Raw genomic sequence first — 16,208 nt, forward strand, 5'->3', positions numbered from 1 at the left:
CAACATAATAATTAAATCAATTTTTTAAGTTCTAAAAAATTGAAATACAAATCAAGTTACAGTGTATGAAATTCTTAATAGGAAGATGATAAAATAAGACTCATTTAGAGTAGAATAAGAAGTGATGAGAGAAGAAAGAAAGTTATGACGACAGCTAAATGAAGTTTGACATGTGTTGTTTTCACCCAAAGATTTTCCCTAAATACAAGGTAAAGATGAATGCTTGAAGATTGACAAAAACATCAAGTTTAAGACAAAAACAACACAAGATGTGGCTTTCTGGTCAATCCTTATAAGTGATGACATGTCAGTATAAGGATAGCAGAAAGAAAATACTGACAAACCAATACTTAATGTCTCCATACAAAGTTAACACACCATTTAGCCATGAACCTGCTGTCTTTTAGAGTAAATGGGGGAATGCAGTGCAAATAATCAATAGCTATCTATGGCTATGCATTGAAACAATTAACTCCAGAAGACAAAAGAAGCATGCAACATAATTATTTGCATGTTTTCAACTCCCTATGATGTCATACTCATACAGAGCTACTACAAAAGTATCTCAGGACCCAGTCTGCGAAAGTTCAATGATCACCCAAACAAATCATCATCATCATCTTCATCTCCATCAACAGTGTTAGGATTACTGTCTGACTTTCCACTTCCTTCACGGTCCTCCTTATCTGGAACTCGTTCACCAGTACTGAGTGCAGGTGAATATGCCCAGGAAGATCCAACTTTCGTAGACAATGATTCTCCATAAAGGTCATCATAAATGCCGGTTTTAACAGGGGTTTTGATCTTTTTTAAGACTTCTTGTAGTTTATCAGTCACACCTTTTGGGGACGAATCTGCCTCCTTGGCAGAGGTCTGCTCTTTCCCCTTTGGTATTACAGTTATCTGTACAAGAGATTCATATTTACCGACTAGACTACCTTCTTTGACCCCAACTGGACCAGGTTCTGTTTCTACATCTGCACCATCTGAAATTCCAACCACCTCAACTAACTCTCCTCCAACTTGATCCCTGAAGGCAACTCTTGTTTTCCTAACTCTCTTAGCCGGTCTTTCAGATTGATAATCTTTAGTTCTGCCACTTGCTGAACTACCAGATTCACCGGATTTGGACACTAGATCAGCCTTGTTGATACCATAACGATTCAGTAGTGTATTATAAGCTACAACAGCTTCTTCGTCAGACGGGTCAGGTGGAGGTGGGAAATTTATCTCTGCTGGTGGTGGAGGACGAGGGAAAAGAGCTGCATCATTCTTTCTTAATATGTACGTTCTTGTTGATGCAGCAAATCGCAAAGATTGTCCCACTTCAAGCTCAACTGGTGAATCCTTAGTCAACCTCTCATTTGCAACAAATGTACCATGTGCAGACCCCAAATCAATTACATATACGCTGTAATTAAAAGAAAATGTTAGTGCCAATGAATCACAATTTGCAAGGGATTTTCACTTTTCACAGGACTTAATTAAACCCAAAAAGAGAACAACTAATCTATGAACTCCAAAACGTGGCATGTGCCTGCCATTTAACAATGAAAGATAATGGTTTATTTTCCTTTCAAGCTCCCTTGAGGTTCACACAGACATCACTCCTAAATTTACCAGAATTGTAATTACCTTCATTTCTTGGAATGGCTGGTAACATAAACTAAATTATTTGAACAAGGTTTGAGACAGTTTATTCAGAATATGCAATTCACAAGAATGTCAATGATATTTATATCCCAAAGTAGTGAATCCATTCTAGTAATGTTAAATTGGCGGGAGCAAAGTTCTAACCTCCCATTCTTGTGAGGAATAACAGCAGCATGTTGGCGAGAGACAGATTGATGATCGAGCACAAAATCACAAGTCTGGATTTGCCTCCCAAAGATATTCCTCCTTCTGTCCAGATTAATCCGGTCTAGCACCTGACCATCCTTCAAAACTTCCAGGTAAAACACACCTGGCCGTGGCTCAATCGCCCAATCTGGTGGCTGCCATGTTGACTGCCCTCCCCCAATCTGAGTTGCCTGCTGATTCTGCCCCAACAAGGGAGCTGCCTCCACTCCTACAGTCTTCTGAGAAGCCTGCTGATGCTGGGATTGGTGTCCAGAAACATGAGACTGTGGAGGCCAAGCAGAGGAATGACCAACTACTTTACTAGGGGGTTGGGCACCATTTCTGGAAGATGATGAGTTGACAGAAACAGAGAACGGTTCCAAGGTCTGAGCCTTCTTAAATCTATCAAGACCAGAAGAAGCCCTTCCATACATTCTCTTCAAATGGACTTAAGCACATGAGCTCCTTCAGCTCCTTCTCAGTATGAGCTCACAAACATGTTGCATCACAATGCCACCATGACATCAAAAGGAACCAATGAAACAAGCAATCTTTAAAACATACCTTAAGAAAATGCTACAAAGCTCTCTTTGCACATATCCTAGGCTGTTGAGGAAAAAAAAACGTCAAAAACACACCTTGTGTATAAGGTGACCAAAAAATGACAACATAGAGATTCGTCGAAAGGATAAAACATGGCACATGGTGATTATAAACCAAATGGGTAACCTGAAGCAAGATCGCTTGCTTGAATGAATCTACCCTAGGACAATAACATGGAATTAATCTGCTATAAAATTGGGGATAAATCTAACAATAATTGTAGTCATTCAAAAGCAAATTGAAGTTCTAAGTACGAAACTGTAATCGAAATCCAGAATAAAAAAAATGAATAATTTTGGTGGTTTCAGGGGAGGATGGGAAGTCGGAGAATCTTACCGATTAGGGTTTTAGAACGCTGCGTCTTTTGAGGAGTGGACAGAGGGAACGAGAGAGTAAGGGAAATGCTGAATTTTCACAATCTAACTGTTTATTTTCCTACAAAATTGCTCAATTAGCATGTTTATCAATTTTAATTAGAATTTGATTAGCACTATTTTTAATAGTTTAATTTTTTTTATATATTCTATTATAATTATCTTAATTCATTATAGATTGATATATCCATCAAATCATGTGACTAATAAAAATAATTGGTGAGAACTCATCAAACTACTGCTAGTAAAAGCCAATTACAAATGGGTAGAAAATAAGCTTGAATCAAAAGATTTTTATTTTTATTAAAAAATAATTTAATTTAAAATCAAATAAATACATACTAATAAAAATGATAGATAAATAAAAACATTATTATTAAAATTATGTGATTTTATAATTTATAATAATATATAACTTCTTATATCTTTCTTTTATAATGAAATTATATTAATTCATTTGCTTATATGTAAATTTCTTATTATCGCAATGAACATTGTTTCATTTATTAAGATTTAAATTTAAGTATTAATATATATTTGGTTTAGATTTTATGTTTATTTTGAACGTTCAATGGCGACATTCTATTTTAATGTTTTAATATTATGAAATATTTTTTATCTATTATTTAATAATTAGCAGGAAAGAATAGTTTATTAATCATTTGAACCAGGAGAGAGAAAATAATTATATAATTGATGTGATAACGGAAGAACCACTAGGAGAAATAATTTAATCAATTAAGTGTCATTACAAGTAAGTAATAGTTTTTTCAGTAAATATTCTTTTTTTCATAGCAATGTAAACTATGAAAGATCAACACCGCAGTGTACTAAATGAAGCAAATGTTATATTTATGATTTCATATCAGACAAGAGTTCTTCTCTTAGTCTTATTCCTTAACTGTTTTCCAACAATTTTCTAAGAGTCATAAGAGTCAAGTTTAGAATTTACTTTTGTGTGTTCTTATATCAAACTTTATACAGTCTTCTCAAACCAGAATAGAAGAATGCTATCTAAGAAAATCAGCAATCACCAAATTCTACATGGCATAGTCAGAAGGCCAGAACATAATGAATAATTCTAACAAATGAATCTCTACAAGGAATAAAGGACCTGAGCTTCGTGTCATGAATGTCTTAGGCCTAAAAAATTATCGTTTACAACATTTTCCATATGACCAAAAGTCTCAGTTGTTGATATCTTGTAACAATTAATAACTGAGGTAACTAAATGGTGGTGACCTTTGTAAATATGATGTTTACAGCAACAAAAAAATCCAAAATTTGAATTGCCAGCAACAGGGGTTGGAAATTTGGAAATCTGATCTGAGTGAGTATCTTCTGCCAGAGTCAAACTAGTCATGTACAGTGGAACAACTGGTAGCTTTTTCTGTTAGTAATTGGTTATCTGGTTCAAAGAATAGAGTTAGTAGTAAATCAGCACATGACAACAACTTTCAGCATCATTATACAAGTTCTCCCCCCACATTAGAAGGTATTTTTTTTCAACTGATATTTTCAATGAATTTAGCATAGTGTTGGAAACCAACTCCAAACAGCACAATCACACGAACCTTATGATCTGATGCATCATATATTCCAGTCCAAGCCAACATTTTTGGTAACAGAATTTCAGATAGCTCCAATACTTGTTTAAGTCAAAGTCCAGGAAGATTCATTTGCTATTTTGGTGAAAGCTCCTTCTCAGCTAGACTGAAGGTCACCTTCAAACGTTCCTGCACATTTTGTAGGATGTTCTTTGTAAGTCTTTTCTGATTCTTTGAGCTTTTCAGCCATTCAATTCCAAATAATACTTGCACTCTGCATCCCTTTGCTTTTGGTGGTAAATCCTCAATTTGGTACCGAAGGTGTATCTGTGTGGCATATAGGAGACAATTCAGTGGTGGTGAAAAAGATGAAAACAAACAGAAGGACAACAAGAACAGGAAATCACGAAAAACAAAGATATAACAAACAAGCAATGAAAGTCTATAAATAAGCTACACTTGGCTAACTCACGTTGAAGTAATCACCAAGAGGAACTCCATGAAGGTTCATAAGCTCTTCTATAAGCCAACCCTTTCCATCTGGAAGGGGAGATCTTTGCTGAGTACTTGTCACTTCACCTTTATAACTTGAAATACGCTTCTCAAATTTGTAATATACAGCTCTCTCGGAGATATCATGGTTCTCTGATACCCAAGGAGTATAAGAGTAATTAAGATAACCAAGTTTTTCCATGACGCGTCGGTCCAACTCACCCCCACTAAATATCTCCATGAGGTAACTTGCCTGTATTAATGAAAGGAAAAGAACTATAATCAAACAGAAGCATTTGAAAAGTTGTAAAGAAATGATGAATAAAGATCCAATAATTTGCAGTTATGGCAATAACACACAACATGCATGGACTAGTGCATGTTTGTGTGTTGAGTTGAGAGAGAGAGATTACAGGAATTGAAAGCGAGCAAGAATAGATCTCAGACATGCTAACATCATCCAGACCAAGGAATGAACCACTCTCTTCACTGATAAGACTTTTGCTGTCAGATTGTTCTTCAACAAACTCAACCTTCTGTTCAGGACTCAAAGATCTGGCCTTCCAGAGAGCCATGATGGTCCTGCATCATAGAAATATCTTCTTAGTAACATGTGATATCCTATTCTATTCTTTTTTTATCACTACACCTTAAATTTTTTTTTCTATATGCCAGCATCTATAGAAAAGAATCTCATGAGTAGATGACCAAAAATATAAGCCTCCGAAAACAAGGAACCGTTTTGTGGTGGTTAAGAAAACTTTCACACCAAAATCTATGTGCAGAATAGGACAATTGAGAAGCAACTTGATTTGGTGAAAGATAATTTGGAAGGAAAAACCTCCAACCTCCAGATATTTCCATATAACAAGCTCTCCTTTTCATTATTCATCACTGTACAAAAAAGTTACGGAACAAGACCTTTGTCACCATAAGACAAAATCATCATAATGATATGGTTCTTCATCATATTTCATTACTACTTAACATGATCTTCTATTATGGCATAGTAATACAAGATATGAAAGAGAGACTGAACACAGAATAGAGAGATTTTAACACAAGTTGCAGATATATATATATATATATATATATATATATATATATATATATATGAAATAAGTTATTAGTCAGATGTTATATAATTTTCTACCTGTGTGCAACGTTGAAAGACACAAATGACTGAAAATGGAACTTCAGCCGGCCTTGTTCATCTTGTGTTTTTGCACCATGCCTTGCATCCACACCTCTACCCTTCCGAAGAGTTATGACAATTATTGGACTCCCCATTGAAGAAAATGTAGGAGGAATTACTTGAATGTCGTCAATATCTTCCCAAAGGAAAAAGAATCTCGTCTTCTTTCCAAACAAATTTGCATGAAATCCAATAATTCTTGCTGAAAGAAATAGGCGGCCCTGCAGAGAAGTATTCACAATTTGATGAGATGATACTAACGAAGCATGTATCAGTAAAATCCAGAGTAGAAAAATAGACCATGGACTTCAACATCACATAACAGAATAACCACACCTGCAGGGGCATTTTTCTTTTCAAATGACAGGTGAAATCATTGATGAGAAATTCCTCAGCTGGAAGCCCAAAGAGTTTCTGAAATGCTGAATTTGTTTGAGGAGACCGCAAATTAATCTACAATTTTTTAAAATAAAAGAATAAGCCAGAAAGAAAGGTGTCAAAACAGTAGTACAATACAACACAGAGACAGTGTTTTACATACCTTCTTCCCCACTTCTTTCTCCATTTTACTTAAATATTCCTTTGCAACATTGCCACCTCTAGTGTTATCCAAAAAAATTCTTAGATGCAACTTAGACTGACATGCCAAAGACAACTTCCCTTCAAGGGGAACCCATACATCAGCAAGATCTGTTATGTTTGTTTTCAGAAAATTAATTTCAGCATGTCCTAGGGATTCAGCGTCATCAAAAGGTCCATCAAAGTCATAAACAACCACGTCCAACACAGAAGGAGGATCATCCATTGCATCAAACTCAAATATTTCTGCAAAGATTGACAATGTTCTTATCAGAAAAAAAAATCATATAAAATACATATCCCGTATAGGGAAAATTGGAGTTACGTATTGCTCTATAAGATCACTGGATTCGAAGATTTGATCTAGGTAAACACTCACCATTCCATACAGGATTAGATTTCTGGAACTTGATTGAACTAGTTCTTGTTTTCCCATTGCAAGTAAACACTACATATGGATCAGACAACCCGCTAGAATCAACAGAAGCTAAATTACTTCCTTCACATAAGGCAACAGTTAGCAACCACCCATCTCCTTGTGCTTTGATTCCATGGTCACTACCTAATATTGGAGTACCAAGAAATGAATATAATCACAGACTCAAGGTAATTAAATGAAGCAAATAGGCACTAAACAGTTAAAAGACAAAAGTGATAAACTCGTGGTCTTTTTATTAAAAGCAACACTAAGTCAATGAGAAAAAGGAAAACCATATTGATGAAAGGATGGAGTATATTAACACATTACCCTTTTGTGCTCTGGCCTTTATGAAGCGTGAGATTATACCCAGCATGCGTTCACCTTGAAGAACAAAGACTGCGCAGAAAACAAATTCACCAATTGAATCTGGCAAGTCCAGCCCACCAAACTCAAGCCCTTGAATTGTGCTGGGTGCAGCCAGCCAAATGTGAACAAGAACATACAACCCCATGAAAACTGTTGTAAATACTGTGAAATTAGCAAAATACTGCACTGCAAGCCTCCAATCTGATTCAGGTTCTGCATGTAATGACGCCAAAGCTTGCTCTTTATTGGAACTAAGGTCCTTTGGATCAGCAGGTTTAACAGTTTGGGATAACAAAGTGGCATACTGATCAAAGCTTTCTTTCATGCCTTGCCGAGCCCCATTTTCTATCATTCCTTTCATCATTGTGCTCTGTAGAAAATTCATTCGCCATGACACAATCAGACATGAACACTGTTCTCCTGTAGGCAACTCCGGTCCAGGTGTGATTACATAGAGTATTTCTACCCTAAAGGTACTCCCGTACATAACTTCAGGAGTGCTGACACTGGCTAGAACAGCAAAGTTCTTGCCATCGGCTTTTAAATAGGTCTGTTCCTCGTAGGCTTTGACAGCCCTAATTAATTTACTAGGAGGCTTGACATAAGAAACTAATCTTTTGAAGATCTCCCCATCATTCTCAAACTTCCAAGGTCCTATTTCTAGTTCTGTATTACCCTGTACCTCCGCCAACGACTTGAGAAAATTTGAATCTGATGAAAATAGCAACTCATTCAAGTCTTCTGGTGCAATAACATATTGTTGATCAATAAACACTCCCGCTGGTAAATTGTTAGGAATTTCATTGCCTTGATCTTCAGACTGTATTTTTCTCATAGCTTCTTCAAATGTTACATTAGAGGACTCATCTTCGTCATTCACCTCGCTAACTTCAACTTTGTTAACTTCAGAGTGGTCCAAGTCAATGTTTCTGTGGGTTGAACACACATCAGAGCTCTTATTAAAAATTTGAGCAATTCTACCTGTTATTGTTTTCTGTGTACTAGATTTTTCATCCTTAGCAGATGTAATTTCTTCACTGGAAGGGGAAGACGAGTTTGAATGGGCTGGGGATGATCTTGAAGGTGATTCTTTTGTTCTTGGATGTGATAATAGATCATCACTACTACCGTGTGACTCCATGGATGCATTCTTTTGTGAAAAATATATGCTCAAACGAATCTCACCTGCCAGGAAAAGGTAAAAAGAAGCAGGAATTTAAGTTCAAGGCAAACAACAAAACAATGTTTCATATATTCATGTTCAGAGTTGGTGACCAAATTATTTTCCAGATGGTGTTTAAGTGGATAACCCTTGGAGAGGTATGATCCGAATTCCAAAGTCTCAAAATAGACGTAATGCAATTTACACAATTTTACCAGTCCCAACTTTAAGCACAAAACCAATACAACAACAGTATAAGTAGTTTCTATGGAATGAGATTAAACCTCTCATTTCATCTTAGGAAGAGTTTGAAAAATCATTGGTTCTTGAAATATTACAACGTCAGTTTGGTCCTACGATGATACTTTTTTTCAAAACAAAGATAGTCGAAAAGTAGATGTTCACTAGCAACAAATTGATGTCACTCAATGACACAAAATTGTTTGAGTAGAAATTTAGTGTCAATATAAAATAATCAAACAATAAAACTAATAGTTGAGAGGGAGCGAGAACAAACATGGTCCCTCAAATGTTAGGTAAGGAGCAAAGTATTGGATAAGGTAGAGGAAAGTACTGTTCAGCAGCTTAACACACCAGATTCCTTGTTCTTGGACTTCTTGCTTTTGGGTTGCAAAGAATACCAAGCAGTGCCAAGGGACTTGATCTCCTCCTCAAAAACAATTGAAATTGGCACCTTAAGTTGACCCACAAAGTCATCATTGAAGAACTTATCTTCATCCATAACAGATATAACCAACTCCTCGTTAAGGTCATCCACCCTAAAGCTAAACTCTTCATTCCACTTTGGATTCAAACTCTTCTTGATCACTTTGGTCCTGAACCTGTGCTTCCCCAACTGCAGCCTCACGTACGGATCACTCAACCCATTGGGATCCGTCGGTGGCAAGTTCTTTGCTTCGATCACACGAACCACAAGCTTCATTACCACGTTCTAGAACTCAAAAGGGAACCAGAATCAGAATCTTGAGGTAAAAAAAAGTCAACTTTTTTAATCGCCCGGAAAACTACGGAGCACCCTACAAAGATCTTCCAAAAGGGTAATGCAGTTTATGACAAAGCTGTAGAAAGAATCAACTGAAAGTGGAAAATCATGAATCAAACTGTTCCACGCAACTGAAATTCTTCAGCCAGCAGAAGAAAAACAGAAGCCATGAATCAGACACAAACATATGGAAAAACAGAAATCTTGGTTGGGCCAAAAGAACTGCTGATCTATGGGGGAACGAATTCAGAACTGAATTTCTGCGACGAATTAAGCGTGAACAGCTGAAACAGTTGAGAAAGAATCAGAAGACTTTGTCAACTACCAAAGCAAGAAAGGGTATGAAAAAGGGAACAAAGATTTTGCCAGAGGGATAATCAAGGAGATATAACTGCTGGAATGAATGATCGAGACACGGGAAGAGAAATAGGATTTTATTTAATCAATAAAATAAAATTTTGGATATGAAATTGCGAAAAGAGGGAGAATAGAACCACATGAAACCAAGTTTGTAAGTTGTTATACTTTTCTCATATTAGATTGACAAATTTTGTTGAACTTTTCTCGTATTGGACCTTACGGTAGTGTTATATACAGTGCTAATCATATCTACACTGTTATTAAATTATTTTTACTTTTACACAAAGTAACTTTTTCTTCCCTTTTTCTTTTTCATCAACTTATCAAATATACTTTATTTAAAAAAAATCTTAAAACCTGGTTTCAAGGCTGATTTTAAGTAATGAAAATCGAGTTTTCTGTGGTAGATTGGTATATCCATGTTAAGTTAAGTAAGTTTATTTAAATATCAAGTATTTATACTAAATTATGCTAAAACTCCTGTCTTAAAAACGTGATAATCAAGAAAATTGGATTAAAGATAGTAGATGCTTATGATACTTTTTTCCCACTTTTTGTTTCTTGCTGAAATGGTTCATGAATTTAATATTGATTGGGAGAGTTCCCACCCTTTTGTCAAATGACACCACAGCTTTGGGGTCCAATTTGGAGGGCACCCACAAGGAGTAGCCCCTCCTAAGGGCAAAGCCTTAAATTATTACTATTTATTCTTTTAAAAGAAAAAGTCAATATAGACTCAGTATTGTGGTAGCATTTAAAAATACAGGCATATTTTCCTTGTGGGTTGGAAAAAAATTAATCCAATTTATATGCTTGAAGCTATGAACCCTAGAAAAAAAAAAAAAAAACCTTTCAATAAAGGTGTGTAGTGAAATTATGTCTTTGATTTCTTCTGAATTGCATGGGACCCTCTTTTTCTAATAATGATATTGATGGAAAAGGAGTGAGAATTGTGGATGTGTTTGACACGTTCTTGCTCCTCTCTGCCTCTTATCACAGGATATATCAGAAATGTTATTCGACGTGTTTTTTGTTTTCTTAAATACTACTAAGTTCTTATTGGATGACATATTATGTTTTTTTTTTCGATATAAAGTAATTTTGAATAGTTAATAAAACATAACTAACCAGGAAAAATAACGTTCAAAAGTAGAGTTAAAGTTTACTGATGGGTCAAAAGATTTAGTAAAAGTATATGAATCTAATTTAAATAAGAGAATGACGCTCTTTTCAATTTAAAACTTAAAATAACAGGTTTATAAGTTTTTTATTCGATTTTCTTATTTTTATTATTTAAAGTAAAATTTACATCCGTTATTATATTTCCGATCATTTTCTGTAATATCAAATTTTACTTAAAATAATATAAAGTAAAATTTTATAATTTAAATATATTTAGAAATATTTACAATGCAGAAGGTAGATTACCAAATTTTATATAAAATATATTCATTGATGATTCTATTTAAGAATATCAAATGGATTAGATTTGTCAATTTGTCAGGAAAAGGATGAAATGGATTGAAATTTCTAACCTGCTAATCCGTTATGGCTCGTTCTGATTTGTCAATCCATTTTTTTATATTTTAAAATTAAAAATAAATTAATTTTTTTATATTATATAAACAACATATATAAATATATGAGTTATAAACAAAATTAAAAAAAAAGTTAAAAAAATATTAAAAAAAATGTGACAAGTCAACCCGTTAGCTTGCCAGCCCATCTTGAGACGGAACGGGTTGAATTCTCCAACCCGTTTCTCAACAGTAGATCAACTCAGTCCGATCCTTTTTGCCAAGTCAAAGACGAGGTGAGACAGAACAAGCTGGACTGACCAATTTTGTCACCCCTAACTCCATTTGGTTAACAATACAGTAAATCATATGTAATATTCTCAAATTATAACTAAAATCAAATTTGTTATATCACATTGGTTCATAATTTTAACAAGAAGTCAAAATAATATATAAAACTATCCATGAATGAGATAAACGGATCATCATCAACGAGTTCAAAACAGATAAATGTTAAAAAAATGAGGAATATATGCACTAATAACAATAATACGAGTATTTATTTAATCTATTCAAATTTTAATTATGAGAGTTAAATGAAAATCTTATATTAAAGAATTCCAAATAGCTTTTTATTTTTTTTTGAATGATATTTTAGTAGTTGTAAATTAATCTAAACTATCTTTAAAAGGTATTATAATGGGATAAAGTGAAATTAGCGTTTAAAATTATAGATTTGTAATTAATTGACAGCAACGTGGTTTGGTTGGTCAATCTTGTATTTAATGATGGCAAAGCGGGTCAGTCCAACTTGTTTTATAGGTCAGATTAACATGTTTTGTAGTTCAAAATCAGGTTTACTTTTCTAGTCTGTCTCGTCTTGCAGGTTGGTCTGCGGGCTGATCCACATTTGTGATAAGCAAAATAAAAACTTTTTTATTTTCACATAATAATTGATATTTATTTTCTATCGAAATAATTTCAATTAGTCTAACTAATTAAAGACAAAAATAAATAAAAATAACAAAAATTAAAACTAAAGTACAATAGTAACATGTCACCTTTAAAACACGTATAAATTTGTTAACCTAAAAATACATAAAAAAAATTTCATATTCAAGAATTAAAATCATTATCTTATATATAATCTATAACAATATATAAAGGGGATTCCCCTTTTTGTGTCCACATTTTAAAATACCAATTTTATCATTTAAATATAATAATTTATTAAATTTTTTTAAAATTGACCATTATTTTTACAAGTTTTTGATAAAATCGACTATCTCTGTTTCTTTTCTTCTTCTTTATTTATCAATGGTTATTCTTTCATCTGTTCAAATATATTTCACTTACTTATATATTAACTTAATAACATTACAATATTATCATCTACTTATATAATATCACGCATATTTAAAAAATACATACAAAGATAACATCTATATTTATGCTAGTAATAATAATAATAATAATAATAAAAAGAACTTATAAAATAATATAATAAATAAATAATATAAAAATTGAAACAGAAAAATATTTAATTTTGTAAACAAATAAATAAAGTCAGTTCATCCCGCCCGATCTTTATCCTATGCGAGTTATAAAACAAGTCTAGACCAACATATTCAACCTCGCAATCTACCACGCATATTTTTTCTATGTGGCCTGCATACAGGCATGCGTGATCCACCCAAAACCGTCGTTCCTGTACCATTGAAACGTTAAACAAATATCTTTCAAATTAGAAATTTTCCCAGACTTATAAACGTATACCCAAAGTTTTAATAAAATTAGTTTGTAAAAAAAACAAATTCCTACTTTAGTACATTGATACTTTTCACCAAATTTTCCTATTAAAATACAAGAAAGTCTATAAAGATAATTATTAAGTTTACGTCAAGTCTGTTGCCATCGTACAATTTATTTTCTCAATTATCCATACAATTTACCTTTATTTTTTATTATAAATTTGTAATTGTTCCATTATAAATATCTTCTCACACTTTGTACAAAAACAATTTTTTCATCCAATCATTCAGTTCTTCCTCCAGGTCTCTTATGCCATTCTCTAATTTCAATTTTTATTTTACAAACTACTACAAATTTCAATTCTTTATAGGATGATCTTGAAATTGTGATAGTAATAATATTTTTTCTTAATTTCCATTAAGTTATAATAAACTTAATTTTCTAATTGATATTGCTCCACTTATTTTCCCTGACTTTATCCACATACTCTGCCACAACTAAACATGTCTATTATTACCTGCTTAATTTTCATATATTTTGTTCATTTAAATTTTTAAATAACTTAAATATGTTTTAGGTTTTATAAAACGAATTTAATATATATAATAATAAATAAATTTAAGGAAAGTCCGAATCAACTACCAATACCAAAGACATGGGTAGACTGGTAGAGATGAGAGTGAATTAATTTATGTTGCTTTCAACCCATCTTGCATACCTAACTCTTTTTATGGGTTGTGACTGTGACACAAAATAAAATTTCGGAATTCTATTAAATTCACTACTATTTACATCATTAGATTTCAAAAGTAGTTTAGAGAACATTGTGTGATATCAGAATAAAAAAATTATAAAAAGTAATTTAGTTATTTTATGATGAAATTTAAATTTATAATAAGAGATTACCTTAATGTATCAATTCATTAATATTTTAACCATAATAAAACAACTAAAAACATAAGTATGCAGTAAAATTCTTTCTCTAAATTTGCTACAATTTAAAAAACTCATTTTAGAATGTAACATGTACATTTTGCAAGTTTGTTTCAAAAAAACCCGTTTTGAACTGCATTTCACGTGTTCCAAAAAGATTATTCTGAAAATTCTATTTTAAAAATCTCATTTCAGAAATCGTATTATGAAAAAATTTCGGAAAGCTTGTTCTAAAAGATTTGTAGAACAAGTAAGTTCGAAGTAATTTTTACAAAAAAGCAAAATATCATTTTAAGAAATATAGGGGTGCAGTTACAAATGAAGAGTGCAAAAAAAAAGAAGCTCAAAATGAACTTCCAAGTTTTGGACTTTATAAATACTCGAGAGCCCAACTCAACATTAATTAGTAAAAGAAAAACTATTTTAGTATTAACATTAATTTTGAAACATTAATTGAGTACCATTATAATGTGATGGTGAGATTAATTACAAAAATATCCAATGATCTTTCACATTTAAATTGTAAGGTATTATGATAAATATACAATTATATTTATCATATAGCTATGTCACATACATGTGGGTAATGCTCAATTCAAGCTTAAAAATTATAATTTCTCCCCTCATTTTCATTACATTTAATATTTTACAATTTAAATATATGTTCCATAAAGGAACACTTATACAATTTTATAAGTATATTGAATTTCAAACCAAGTGTTATTACCATGCATGGTGTTTTATCACTATTCTCCAGAATCAGTATCTTTATTACTATACTTAATACAACTTGTAATAATATGTAGCAAACAATAAATTCATTTATTTTTCTGTTAATTTTATCAACTTCAATTTCTGTGCTTGCCCTATATATCAAATTAAATATCATATTTACAAATATGGTATTTGTACTAATTACTACTTATGGACTTAAATCAATTTACAAATTACTAATTGTGCTATTATTAATTAGTTTATTTAAATAAAAATAAAATTCAAATCATACTTCATAACAGTGAAATGGTAAATAATATATGGTTGATAGATAGTGAATTTTGTTTAATTAAATTTAAATTTTAAAAGGTATGAAATATGGTACCCGCCCTCAACTGCTAAGGTGCTAACCATTTTTTTTGTACTATATTTGTACTTGTTGTGTGGCAGGTAGGGTATAAATATTGTTGTTTTTTAATATTTAAAAAAAATATCTTCATAAAAAAATTATTTTTATTTATTTTAGAATTTTACTTTTACGAGTAATATTTGTTATGTTTTTCTTTATATTTTTTTTTACCGTTTCTTATTTTAGATTATTATATTGTCATTTTAAGAATAATTTATATTTCTCATAATATAAATACTAGTATAGTTGTTATGTTTTATTTTTATACCTTACAGCTATGTATTTGTTCTTTATTACTATTTTCATTTACATGCATTTGTTTAATAAAATAGAGTTACAGAGGACAGATATTTAAAGATTACATTTGAGTAAGAGTGGATGAGAAATAGATATAACATTTTGAAAGTTATGTAATTTAATTTATTTGATATAAAATAAGAAGAGGTGGAAATGAACATAAATAAATGAGTTTGATTAGGATCAATATCTTTATGAGCACCAATATATATTAATTCGGATTGACTTAATGGAGATGGAGTTTAAAATGGATCAATTCAAATATCAAATACACATTAAATAGAAAATTTAAAACAAATTCAACATCTAACTCATTCACAGAATTAAGAATGTCAGAAAAGAACACTGCACAATTGTTTTCCTTTTTAAAATATAAAAACAAAGCAGTTCCCTGACAGTGTATTTAATAAAAACTTGATTTGACCCAAACCAGAACAAATAAATTTGGGTTGAATTTTTGTAGTGATTAGATCAGACATAACCTCACTCATTTAAATCATTCAAGTAGAAATCGGATCAACCATTATGTCAATATTAAAAAACTAACTTGAAAGAAGAAAATGGTTTTCTATGCGGGTACATTATATAAAACAAATTAATAATAATCAAACTTAAAATATATTATATAAATAATATAACTAATGA

The 16,208-nt window shown here is 32.0% G+C and overlaps 2 protein-coding genes across 6 annotated transcripts; both read right to left on the reverse strand.

Moving 5' to 3' along the window:
* Positions 1–203: 203 nt before the first annotated feature.
* On the reverse strand, positions 204–2,878 carry LOC114188670 (protein phosphatase 1 regulatory inhibitor subunit PPP1R8 homolog). 2 transcript variants are annotated; one of them, XM_028077257.1, is made up of 3 exons: positions 2,779–2,878; positions 1,798–2,445; positions 204–1,411 (listed from the first exon to the last, which is right to left on the reverse strand). In XM_028077257.1, exons 2-3 carry the CDS (start codon positions 2,271–2,273, stop codon positions 595–597), a joined length of 1,293 nt encoding a protein of 430 aa, XP_027933058.1. In that variant the 5' UTR covers positions 2,274–2,445; positions 2,779–2,878; the 3' UTR covers positions 204–594. The 2 variants fall into 2 exon arrangements, with proteins under 2 accessions (XP_027933058.1, XP_027933059.1); XM_028077258.1 differs by lacking the exon at positions 2,779–2,878 and adding an exon at positions 2,569–2,587.
* Positions 2,879–3,866: 988 nt separating this feature from the next.
* Positions 3,867–10,109, reverse strand: LOC114187488 (C2 and GRAM domain-containing protein At1g03370-like). 4 transcript variants are annotated; one of them, XR_003605266.1, is made up of 10 exons: positions 9,173–10,109; positions 7,378–8,601; positions 7,009–7,191; positions 6,592–6,875; positions 6,387–6,503; positions 6,009–6,271; positions 5,269–5,437; positions 4,836–5,108; positions 4,391–4,690; positions 3,867–4,224 (listed from the first exon to the last, which is right to left on the reverse strand). XR_003605266.1 is itself a non-coding variant. In XM_028075750.1 (9 exons), exons 1-9 carry the CDS (start codon positions 9,519–9,521, stop codon positions 4,499–4,501), a joined length of 3,054 nt encoding a protein of 1,017 aa, XP_027931551.1. In that variant the 5' UTR covers positions 9,522–10,109; the 3' UTR covers positions 3,867–4,498. The 4 variants fall into 4 exon arrangements, 1 of the variants encoding a protein (XP_027931551.1); XR_003605267.1 differs by having other exon boundaries at positions 9,153–9,442; XR_003605268.1 differs by having other exon boundaries at positions 9,096–9,442.
* Between the last annotated feature and the right edge of the window lie 6,099 nt (positions 10,110–16,208).

Source organism: Vigna unguiculata, chromosome 6 (genome assembly GCF_004118075.2).
Source record: "Vigna unguiculata cultivar IT97K-499-35 chromosome 6, ASM411807v1, whole genome shotgun sequence".
Classification (NCBI taxonomy): Eukaryota; Viridiplantae; Streptophyta; class Magnoliopsida; order Fabales; family Fabaceae; genus Vigna; species Vigna unguiculata.